This window comes from Salvelinus namaycush, chromosome 4, assembly GCF_016432855.1.
Source record: "Salvelinus namaycush isolate Seneca chromosome 4, SaNama_1.0, whole genome shotgun sequence".
In the NCBI taxonomy this organism is placed as follows: domain Eukaryota; kingdom Metazoa; phylum Chordata; class Actinopteri; order Salmoniformes; family Salmonidae; genus Salvelinus; species Salvelinus namaycush.
In genome coordinates this window covers 82,539,663-82,551,753 of record NC_052310.1, presented here as the reverse complement: position 1 = coordinate 82,551,753, position 12,091 = coordinate 82,539,663, and the positions used below count along the sequence as shown (strand labels likewise).

General features: G+C 46.1%; 1 protein-coding gene across 1 annotated transcript; it reads right to left on the bottom strand.

The window, feature by feature from the left end:
- Positions 1-5,892: 5,892 nt before the first annotated feature.
- LOC120046026 (extensin-2-like) lies at positions 5,893-10,770 on the bottom strand. Its single transcript, XM_038990938.1, has 2 exons — positions 8,774-10,770; positions 5,893-6,040 (listed from the first exon to the last, which is right to left on the bottom strand). Exons 1-2 carry the CDS (start codon positions 10,768-10,770, stop codon positions 5,893-5,895), a joined length of 2,145 nt encoding a protein of 714 aa, XP_038846866.1.
- Between the last annotated feature and the right edge of the window lie 1,321 nt (positions 10,771-12,091).

Sequence of the window (12,091 nt, the reverse complement as noted above, 5' to 3'; positions counted from 1 at the left end):
GGGATGACCATAACAAAACGCAGTGGTGGATCAGTGTAATGTAATATGACTGGGATGACCATTACAAAACACAGTGGTGGATCAGTGTAATGTAATATGACTGGGATGACCATAACAAAACACAGTGGTGGATCAGTGTAATGTAATATGACTGGGATGACCATAACAAAACACAGTGGTGGATCAGTGTAATGTAATATGACTGGGATGACCATTACAAAACACAGTGGTGGATCAGTGTAATGTAATATGACTGGGATGACCATAACAAAACACAGTGGTGGATCAGTGTAATGTAATATGACTGGGATGACCATTACAAAACACAGTGGTGGATCAGTGTAATGTAATATGACTGGGATGACCATAACAAAACACAGTGGTGGATCAGTGTAATGTAATATGACTGGGATGACCATAACAAAACGCAGTGGTGGATCAGTGTAATGTAATATGACTGGGATGACCATAACAAAACACAGTGGTGGATCAGTGTAATGTAATATGACTGGGATGACCATAACAAAACACAGTGGTGGATCAGTGTAATGTAATATGACTGGGATGACCATAACAAAACACAGTGGTGGATCAGTGTAATGTAATATGACTGGGATGACCATAACAAAACACAGTGGTGGATCAGTGTAATGTAATATGACTGGGATGACCATAACAAAACACAGTGGTGGATCAGTGTAATGTAATATGACTGGGATGACCATAACAAAACACAGTGGTGGATCAGTGTAATGTAATATGACTGGGATGACCATAACAAAACACAGTGGTGGATCAGTGTAATGTAATATGACTGGGATGACCATTACAAAACACAGTGGTGGATCAGTGTAATGTAATATGACTGGGATGACCATAACAAAACACAGTGGTGGATCAGTGTAATGTAATATGACTGGGATGACCATAACAAAACACAGTGGTGGATCAGTGTAATGTAATATGACTGGGATGACCATTACAAAACACAGTGGTGGATCAGTGTAATGTAATATGACTGGGATGACCATAACAAAACACAGTGGTGGATCAGTGTAATGTAATATGACTGGGATGACCATAACAAAACACAGTGGTGGATCAGTGTAATGTAATATGACTGGGATGACCATTACAAAAAGCAGGAGTGGAACAAAGATCATCACAGTGTAATTGACCAGTCTGTGACACTGGGCTCATTAACTTAAGGATCCTATAGGATCAATCATCCAGGCTGTACCACATCCGGCCGTGATTGGGAGTCCCATAGGGCGGCGCACAATTGGCCCAGCGTCGTCCAAGTTTGGCCGGGGTAGGCCGCCATTGTAAATAAGAATTTGTTCTTAACTGACTTGCCTAGTTCAATAAAGGTTAAATTAAATAAATCAAAGAAATTACTGTTTGTGTCTCAAATGGCACCCTATTGCCTATATAGTGCACTACTTATTTTGACCAGGACTCTGAGGGCTCTGGTCAAAAGAAGTGCACTATGTAGGGAATAGAGTGCCATTTGAGTAACAACCCATATCTTCCACACTTCTCAAAGGCCCATAAATATAGGAAGCTACGGTATAAAGGGAATAACATGAGAAGCAGCCACACATCAGTGATAATGACCATAAACCCTGTGACTTATACTGTAGTCTTACAGGGCTGTTAACAAAGACTGGTCTTCTTTCTAAGGGATTCAGTAGTATTGGCTAAAACTTGGCTTTTTAGCTCAACCTAATCTTGAAACCGGAACCACATCTGGCATGTTAAGTCTGTCAAGAGAGATTGAGAAGCGCCCCTCCAACAGTTTTGTTGACAGTTTGTGTTGGTAATAAAAAGCAGAGGGGGATTCATGTTTAATGGTCCAGCAGTGTAATTATCATTTGGTCAGTCAGTTTAAATGATAGTCATATATTTTGTTAAGTAACAGTGAGGCTCCCTCAATCATGACACACACACACACACACATTATTTAATTTCTAAGCAAACTGTGTGTGTAACATAACTGTCATCAACTGGTCTTTTCTCTGTGACTGTTGGATGTTCCTGAACAAAGTCCATTTGAAAGACATAAGACATTATTATAAGACCTTATAATGGCTCTTACATGCTGAGAACAACTTGTTATGAGTTTTACCTAAAGGCTTTAAGTAAAGGGTTACCCAAAAGGTCTATATGTGCCGTTTTAGACTCGCAACGGGGTGTTTAAATTAGCCTGTCAGCGGTGACTGTAACAGCTGAGTCACTGGGTGACTCCCAAATGATACCCTATTCCCTTTATACCAGACTAAACCGAGGCTCTGGTCAAAAGTAGTGCATTATATAGAGAATAGTGTGCCATTGGTGATACTGACTCTAAGTAAGAACTCCAGCAGAGTGATGCTTGTTTGCTCTACTAGTCAGCAGGGCTGTTAGAACAAGTCATTGATCTAATGCTTGTTTTTCTGCATCCACAGGGTAAGGAGCTCTGCTGATCACCAACCCAAAGCTTTAGTCACAAATACAATGACTCATTTGAAATGTGGAATAGTACTTGAGTCTCCGATTTCAAATATATACGTTTAAATGGTCTTAGGTCAGATAGTTTGGCTCCATCTGCACTGACTGTCAGTCGAGGAACTTAGTGTCATGTAAAACTAATGCCACCTCTGGTTAGACCATGTATAAACTAAGGGGTGAATCCTTAAGCCAAATTGTCACCCAGTCTCCCATTGACATGAATAAATGAATAGGTGATCATTTTACTTCAGTGGAAGTTAGGATGCATGCGCTTTCAAGTCAGTTGTCAGGTATGTTGCGCCTGTGATCCATCTTTAGATAAGTTGCCTCCCTGTTCTCATCATCATCATTCCACACCTTGGTCCATGTCCCTCCCTATGTCTCCATATTGTTGCACATTTATACCAATGATTGTACTTTTAATTGTTATGTAATTAAAAACTCTAAACCTATACTAAAACAAAAAAGGAGTCACATATTACAGAAAAAAACATGAATTCTGATAAACAGAGAAAGCATGTGCTTTCTCAGTTTCTCTCTCCCTGTAGTATCTCTCTCTCCGTTCTCTCTATGTTTATCTCTCCCTACGTATCTCTCTCTCCGTTCTCTCTATGTTTATCTCTCCCTACATTCTCTCTCTCTGTTTCTCTCCCTGTAGTATCTCTCTCTCCGTTCTTTCTATGTTTATCTCTCCCTACATTCTCTCTCTCTGTTTCTCTCCCGAGAGTATCTCTCTCTCCGTTCTCTCTCTTTTTATAGTATATCTCTCTCCCTTCTCTCTCTCTATGTTTATCTCTTCCTACATTCTCTCTCTCTGTTTCTCTCCCAAGAGTATCTCTCCCTACATTCTCTCTCTCTGTTTCTCTCCCGAGAGTATCTCTCTCTCCGTTCTCTCTCTTTTTATAGTATATCTCTCTCCCTTCTCTCTCTCTATGTTTATCTCTCCCTAGAGTATCTCTCTCTCCGTTCTCTCTCTCTCTCTCTGTTTCTCTCCCTAGAGTATCTCTCTCTCCATTCTTTCTCTCCTTATAGTATATCTCTCTCCCTTCTCTCTCTCTATGTTTATCTATCCCTATAGTATCTCTCTCTCCGTTCTCTCTCTCTCTCTGTTTATCTCTGTTTATCTCTCCACTGTCAGCAGCTCACCCTGCACTAACATAAAGAACATGAGCTGCTAATCTGTCTTTCTGTCCCTGAACAAGGCAGTTAACCCACTGTTCCCCAGTAGGCCGTCACTGTAAATAAGAATTTGTTCTTAACTGACTTGTATAGTTAAATAAAGGTTCAATTCAAAAAGAGTGACATGTGGAGTGGAGTTTTATAGTTAGGCTATGTGATGATCATGTGCCAGGCGTGCCTTCAAAATTATTTGCTAATAATAATTTCCATCATCATTTTTTCGCAATAAAGAAAGTTTGACAAAAGAAAATCCACCCCTATAGAACGGATACATTTTGTCAATCTTTAGAACATTTCTTCTGTATCTGCCATTTCCTATAAATGTCGTAATCTTTTTTTATTTGCGACATTGCTTTTGTTTATTGAACCTGGGTCAATGGAAACCTGCCTAAACCTGCCTACAGTCTTTCTCCATTTTCTCTCTCTGTTTCTCTCTCTCTCTCCATTCTCCATCTCTCTCTTCATTGTACGTTCTGTGGATGTGTTTCAGCTGCGGCAGCCCATCTGAAGCTGGTGATAAAATTGACCTGTGACTGTGTTTGGGAGGATGCAGATGCACTACCATACCACATCCAGCCAAATACTGTAACATCAATAAGATGCACACAAAAATACAACTTCTCAGCATAATTTAGCATAAGTACTACAGATGTAGGATCTTAATTTGAGCCAGTTTGCTACAGAAGGAAAATAATCCTGCAGCAACAGGAAACATTATTATGTGGATTATAATTAATGGAAATATTTGCAGGGGTTGATACATTTTTTTGTTAGTGCAAATCAAATCTGAAATTGTAAAGTCTCAACATGGAAATTACAAACTTTAGAAGCCTTTTAAAACTCTAATTCATGACAGTTTGCATTTCCTGCTTTGCAGTAAAATTCTCTGCAACAAAAGAGTGATGAAATGAAGATCCTACATCTGTACGTGCTCCGAGAACACAAATTGGAGCATGGAATGGTCGGAGTATGAGTACTTTGTTTGTACACCTTTCAAGTATGTATCGATGCAAGTTTCAACTGAAATATTCCCAGGTTTATTGATGTAATATGACGCAACCCAGTGGCAACCCGTCATTCAGGGCAGGTGGGGCAGGTGGGGCAGAGCCTCACCTGTTTTGATCCCCACATTTTTAGCAAAAATAATTCAAATAAAGACAAAAATAAACATTTGGGTTGAGTGGGGGCTTTCCTATTTCTCATGTTTTTTTGGCATAAATACATGTCACATATCAGATTCAAAACAATGCAAAAATAAATATATAATTGAGTTAATAAAGCCGCATACAAACATGGTCTCTTTTTTGTTTTCTTGTTTTCTTTCAAAATGCAGGTGTTTCAGTCTAGCTCAGTGCTTTCTGTGGTGGTGCGGCAAGACAGCAGAAAACACGGAATGTTGCGCCGTGATAGGCTCAGTGTTCTGTCACTCATGGGACACTACGTCACCACCAACTCTAAGGGTAGACCTCGAAAATTCAAGCCCCTTGGGTGCTGCCATAGAGTTATCAACTTAGAAGTGCACGTCCAAGAAGGCTCAAGGTCATTGGCCACAGATAAAATGACATCAAATAACGTTATATCTACAGTAGCTTTGATTGGACTGATCATGTCAACATCATACTTTCAAAATCTTAGCTAGCAGTCATCATGAATCAGGTCAACAATCTACTGGTAAATCCTTTTTAATCCTTGTCATATGAAGAGAAATAATGAAGAGAAATTATAGAAAAATGTATCGGTGCACATCGGCCATTGGACATAAACATTACACAACAAGTTGGAAATCGCGTGGTTGGAAGGAATCAGTGGCTAACTGCAAGCATTGCAAAGCAATCATGAGCCTGCTACTCAGTAGAGTGGCTGTATGATACCAAGTCTAAGATTAAGGGTCTCATTTCCTAGTTTAAAATGATAAACATTCAACAGCCTACGTAAGAAACTGAGGAAAACGCAGAGTGGAATGTTTACATTTTCTATGCTGGTGGCTGGACGGTGTTCGTGCTTGTTGGATGCATCTTCGCCTTGTCGTTTGTTATTATCTGATTGGCCGGTGTTGCCTGGAGCTCCCCCATCAGACAGCGAAGTAGAAGGAGTTCAGCAAGAGAAGCAAGACAATCAACGATGGTCGTATGTCACGAGCCGTGAAAGCTGAAGACAGCGACTTCCCGCAAAGCAGTCTACACTCCCAACAAGAGGCCCGGAGAGGATACAAACAGCGAATAGTTAAGCCGTCCTGGAGCCTGATCTTCCTGCACCTTCGTCGCTGGGGGTGCCTGTGTCTGTGGCCGCAGTGCCTACAACTGCGAAGTCGACGTCGGCAACCTTCCGTCCCTGCTCTGGATCGAGCGGGGCTTCTCCATCTGTCGGAGGCCTGCCACATGTGCCGGGAGCAATGGGCTCAAGTTATCCTGCCTATCGCCCGGCCATAAAGGGTTCAACAAATCCTGAGAAGAGTGGGAGTGGGCGGATTTCCTCGTCCTTCTCGCCAGCCGTGATTCTGGGAAGCTCCATGGTAAGAAATGTGACCGTTCCTGGTGCAAAAACAATGTCTTATCCTGGAGCTCGAGTAAATTACATTACTAAGCTGCTCCAGAATGTACTAAGTCAGGACATGGACATTGATTCTATCGTAGTCCATGTGGGTTTTAATGACATTATGAAGGGCAGCTCTGAACAGCTGAAACTGGATTTTAAAGATCTGATTAACTCTAATATTAATAATATGCATGTCAATCTCTTCTGGCTCAAAGTGGAGAAGAGATTGACTTCATCACTGCTTGTATTCATGAGAGGTATTGACATGTTGAATGCACCAAGCTGTCTGTTTGAACTACTGGCACACAGCTCAGACATCCATGCATACCCCACAAGACATGCCACAAGAGGTCTCTTCACAGTCCTTAAGTCCAGAACAGACTATGGAAGGCACACAGTACTACATAGAGCCATGACTACATGGAACTCTATTCCACATCAGGTAACTCATGCCAGCAGTAAAATTAGATTTTTAAAAAATATTTAAAAAAGACCTTATGGAACAGCGGGGACTGTGAAGCAACACAAACATATGCGTATACACACACACAGGATAGCATACGCACTATACACACACGTACACATGGATTTGTAATGTATATACAGTATGTGGTAGTTGTGGAGTAGGGGCCTGAGGGCACACAGTGTGTTGTGAAATCTGTGAATGTATTGTAATGTTTTTAAAATTGTATAAACTGCCTTAATTTTGCTGGACCCCAGGAAGAGGATCCATAATAAATACAAATACAAATACAAATAAAAAAATACAAACGTTGGCCATGCTGTCAATGAAGCATGATTTGAGCCACGCTCAAAACAACTGTTAACTCGGAACTGCAAAATCTGACAAGTGAGTTCAAGATAACTGGGAACTAGGGAAAAACACGGTAGTGTAAAAGCAAGGTAGTGTTGAAAACTGTAGTGGAGCACTGTAGTGGAGCACTGTAGTGGAGCACTGTAGCGGAGCACTGTAGCGGAGCACTGTAGCGGCGCACTGTAGCGGAGCACTGTAGCGGAGCACTGTAGCGGAGCACTGTAGCGGAGCACTGTAGCGGAGCACTGTAGCGACGCACTGTAGCGGAGCACTGTAGCGGAGGAGCACTGTAGTGGAGCACTGTAGTGGAGCACTGTAGTGGAGCACGGTAGTGAAGCACGGTAGTGTTGAACACTGTAGTGGAGCACTGTAGTGGAGCACTGTAGTGGAGCACTGTAGCGGAGCACTGTAGCGGAGCACTGTAGCGGAGCACTGTAGCGGAGCACTGTAGCGGAGCACTGTAGCAGAGCACTGTAGTGGAGCACTGTAGTGGAGCACTGTAGTGGAGCACTGTAGTGGAGCACTGTAGCAGAGCACTGTAGCGGAGCACTGTAGTGGAGCACTGTAGTGGAGCACTGTAGCAGAGCACTGTAGGGGAGCACTGTAGTGGAGCACTGTAGTGGAGCACTGTAGTGGAGCACTGTAGTGGAGCACTGTAGCAGAGCACTGTAGTGGAGCACTGTAGTGGAGCACTGTAGTGGAGCACTGTAGCAGAGCACTGTAGTGGAGCACTGTAGTGGAGCACTGTAGTGGAGCACTGTAGTGGAGCACTGTAGCGGAGCACTGTAGCGGAGCACTGTAGCGGAGCACTGTAGTGGAGCACTGTAGCAGAGCACTGTAGCGGAGCACTGTAGCGGAGCACTGTAGCGGAGCACTGTAGCGGAGCACTGTAGCGGAGCACTGTAGCGACGCACTGTAGCGGAGCACTGTAGTGGAGCACTGTAGCGGAGCACTGTAGTGGAGCACTGTAGTGGAGCACTGTAGCGGAGCACTGTAGTGGAGCACTGTAGCGGAGCACTGTAGTGGAGCACTGTAGCGGAGCACTGTAGTGGAGGAGCACGGTAGTGGAGGAGCACGGTAGTGGAGGAGCACTGTAGTGGAGCACTGTAGTGGAGCACTGTAGTGGAGCACTGTAGTGGAGCACTGTAATGGAGCACTGTAGTGGAGCACTGTAGTGGAGCACTGTAGCGGAGCACTGTAGTGGAGGAGCACGGTAGTGGAGGAGCACGGTAGTGGAGGAGCACGGTAGTGTTGAACACTGTAGTGGAGCACTGTAGTGGAGCACTGTAGTGGAGCACTGTAGTGGAGCACTGTAGCGGAGCACTGTAGCGGAGCACTGTAGTGGAGGAGCACTGTAGTGGAGCACTGTAGTGGAGCACTGTAGTGGAGCACTGTAGCGGAGCACTGTAGCGGAGCACTGTAGCGGAGCACTGTAGCGGAGCACTGTAGTGGAGCACTGTAGTGGAGCACTGTAGTGGAGTACTGTAGTGTAGCACTGTAGCGGAGCACTGTAGCGGAGCACTGTAGTGGAGTACTGTAGTGGAGCACTGTAGTGGAGTACTGTAGTGTAGCACTGTAGCGGAGCACTGTAGCGGAGCACTGTAGTGGAGCACTGTAGCGGAGCACTGTAGCGGAGCACTGTAGCGGAGCACTGTAGCGGAGCACTGTAGTGGAGTACTGTAGTGGAGGAGCACGGTAGTGGAGGAGCACGATAGTGGAGGAGCACTGTAGTGGAGGAGCACTGTAGTGGAGTACTGTAGTGGAGCACTGTAGCGGAGCACTGTAGCGGAGCACTGTAGCGGAGGAGCACTGTAGTAGAGGAGCACTGTAGTGGAGGAGCACGGTAGTGGAGGAGCACGGTAGTGGAGGAGCACGATAGTGGAGGAGCACTGTAGTGGAGGAGCACTGTAGCGGAGCACTGTAGTGGAGCACTGTAGCGGAGCACTGTAGTGGAGCACTGTAGCGGAGCACTGTAGTGGAGCACTGTAGCGGAGGAGCACTGTAGTAGAGGAGCACTGTAGTGGAGGAGCACGGTAGTGGAGGAGCACGATAGTGGAGGAGCACTGTAGTGGAGGAGCACGGTAGTGGAGCACGGTAGTGAAGGAGCATGGTAGTGGAAGAGCACGGTAGTGGAGGAGCACTGTAGTGGAGGAGCACGGTAGTGGAGGAGCATGGTAGTGGAGGAGCACGGTAGTGGAGGAGCACTGTAGTGGAGGAGCACAGTAGTGGAGGAGCACTGTAGTGGAGGAGCACGGTAGTGGAGGAGCACTGTAGTGGAGGAGCACGGTAGTGGAGCACGGTAGTGGAGGAGCACTGTAGTGGAGGAGCACGGTAGTGGAGGAGCACGGTAGTGGAGGAGCACGGTAGTGGAGGAGCACGGTAGTGGAGCACGGTAGTGGAGGAGCACGGTAGTGGAGGAGCACGGTAGTGTAGGAGCACTGTAGTGGAGGAGCACGGTAGTGGAGGAGCACGATAGTGGAGGAGCACGGTAGTGGAGGAGCACGGTAGTGGAGCACGGTAGTGGAGGAGCACTGTAGTGGAGGAGCACGGTAGTGGAGGAGCACTGTAGTGGAGGAGCACGGTAGTGGAGGAGCACTGTAGTGGAGGAGCACGGTAGTGGAGCACGGTAGTGGAGCACGGTAGTGGAGGAGCACTGTAGTGGAGGAGCACGGTAGTGGAGGAGCACGGTAGTGGAGGAGCACGTAGTGGAGGAGCACTGTAGTGGAGGAGCACTGTAGTGGAGGAGCACTGTAGTGGAGGAGCACTGTAGTGGAGGAGCACGGTAGTGGAGCACGGTAGTGGAGGAGCACGGTAGTGGAGGAGCACTGTAGTGGAGGAGCACGGTAGTGGAGCACGGTAGTGGAGCATGGTAGTGGAGGAGCACGGTAGTGGAGGAGCACGGTAGTGGAGGAGCACTGTAGTGGAGGAGCACGGTAGTGGAGGAGCATGGTAGTGGAGGAGCACTGTAGTGGAGGAGCAGGGTAGTGGAGGAACACGGTAGTGAAGGAGCACGGTAGTGGAGGAGCACTGTAGTGGAGGAGCACGGTAGTGGAGGAGCACGGTAGTGGAGGAGCACGGTAGTGGAGGAGCACTGTAGTGGAGGAGCACGGTAGTGGAGGAGCACTGTAGTGGAGGAGCACGGTAGTGGAGCACGGTAGTGGAGGAGCACGGTAGTGGAGGAGCACGGTAGTGGAGGAGCACGGTAGTGGAGCACGGTAGTGGAGGAGCACGGTAGTGGAGGAGCACGGTAGTGGAGGAGCACGGTAGTGGAGCACGGTAGTGGAGGAGCACGGTAGTGGAGGAGCACGGTAGTGGAGGAGCACTGTAGTGGAGGAGCACGGAAGTGGAGGAGCACGATAGTGGAGGAGCACGGTAGTGGAGGAGCACGGTAGTGGAGGAGCACGGTAGTGGAGGAGCACGGTAGTGGAGCACGGTAGTGGAGGAGCACTGTAGTGGAGGAGCACTGTAGTGGAGGAGCACGGTAGTGGAGCATGGTAGTGGAGGAGCACTGTAGTGGAGGAGCACTGTAGTGGAGGAGCACGGTAGTGGAGGAGCACTGTAGTGGAGGAGCACTGTAGTGGAGGAGCACGGTAGTGGAGGAGCACGGTAGTGGAGCACAGTAGTGGAGGAGCACGGTAGTGGAGGAGCACTGTAGTGGAGGAGCACGGTAGTGGAGGAGCACGGTAGTGGAGCACGGTAGTGGAGGAGCACGATAGTGGAAGAGCACGATAGTGGAAGACGGTAGTGTGCATATCGAGAAACACCCCTAATGTTGTTCCCCTCTCTGGCATTGTGACTGACTTACAGTATAGTACAGTTCTGCAAAACCTGGGCATTCATTCCAAACTCCATATATCAATTTTAATAAATGTTGGCAAATGAGCTTTTATTGGTTAGAGAACTTATGAAAGAGATTGATACTCTTTGGAAGCAAAGGACCTCATCACCTCACCATCTCAGTTTCTCTATCAGGTTTCTCCTCACAGGCAAGCAGACGTCATCTATGTGAGTTTTCTGCCCATTCTTACCCCTCCTGTTTTCCCAAGAGAAGGAGACTGGGCGACAGGGAACAGATCACACTACTGTTTCTAAATGGGAACAGATCAGACTGCTGTTTCTAAATGGGAACAGATCACACTGCTGTTTCTAAATGGGAACAGATCAGACTGCTGTTTCTAAATGGGAACAGATCACACTACTGTTTCTAAATGGGAACAGATCAGACTGCTGTTTCTAAATGGGAACAGATCACACTGCTGTTTCTAAATGGGAACAGATCAGACTGCTGTTTCTAAATGGGAACAGATCAGACTGCTGTTTCTAAATGGGAACAGATCACACTACTGTTTCTAAATGGGAACAGATCAGACTGCTGTTTCTAAATGGGAACAGATCACACTGCTGTTTCTAAATGGGAACAGATCAGACTGCTGTTTCTAAATGGGAACAGATCAGACTGCTGTTTCTAAATGGGAACAGATCACACTGCTGTTTCTAAATGGGAACAGATCAGACTGCTGTTTCTAAATGGGAACAGATCACACTGCTGTTTCTAAATGGGAACAGATCACACTGCTGTTTCTAAATGGGAACAGATCACACTACTGTTTCTAAATGGGAACAGATCAGACTACTGTTTCTAAATGGGAACAGATCAGACTGCTGTTTCTAAATGGGAACAGATCAGACTGCTGTTTCTAAATGGGAACAGATCAGACTGCTGTTTCTAAATGGGAACAGATCAGACTGCTGTTTCTAAATGGGAACAGATCAGACTGCTGTTTCTAAATGGGAACAGATCACACTGCTGTTTCTAAATGGGAACAGATCAGACTGCTGTTTCTAAATGGGAACAGATCACACTGCTGTTTCTAAATGGGAACAGATCAGACTGCTGTTTCTAAATGGGAACAGATCAGACTGCTGTTTCTAAATGGGAAAAGATCAGACTGCTGTTTGAGTCCTTGGATCAGGATGTTGGTCAATGGAGGTAACCTTTAATCATTAGTGGTTACATTAACTCCACCTGCCAACTTTTCCACCTGCCAACTGTACAAGTACTTCCATAATGGT

Bases quoted from the DNA above. Each gene is read 5' to 3' on its own strand.
- LOC120046026 (XM_038990938.1), bottom strand. From the start codon at position 10,770: ATGCACACTACCGTCTTCCACTATCGTGCTCTTCCACTATCGTGCTCC. The intron at 6,041-8,773 runs GTACTCCACTAC...CACATGTGGCAG, and splicing joins CGCTACAGTGCTCCACTACA to GCCTCCGACAGATGGAGAAG.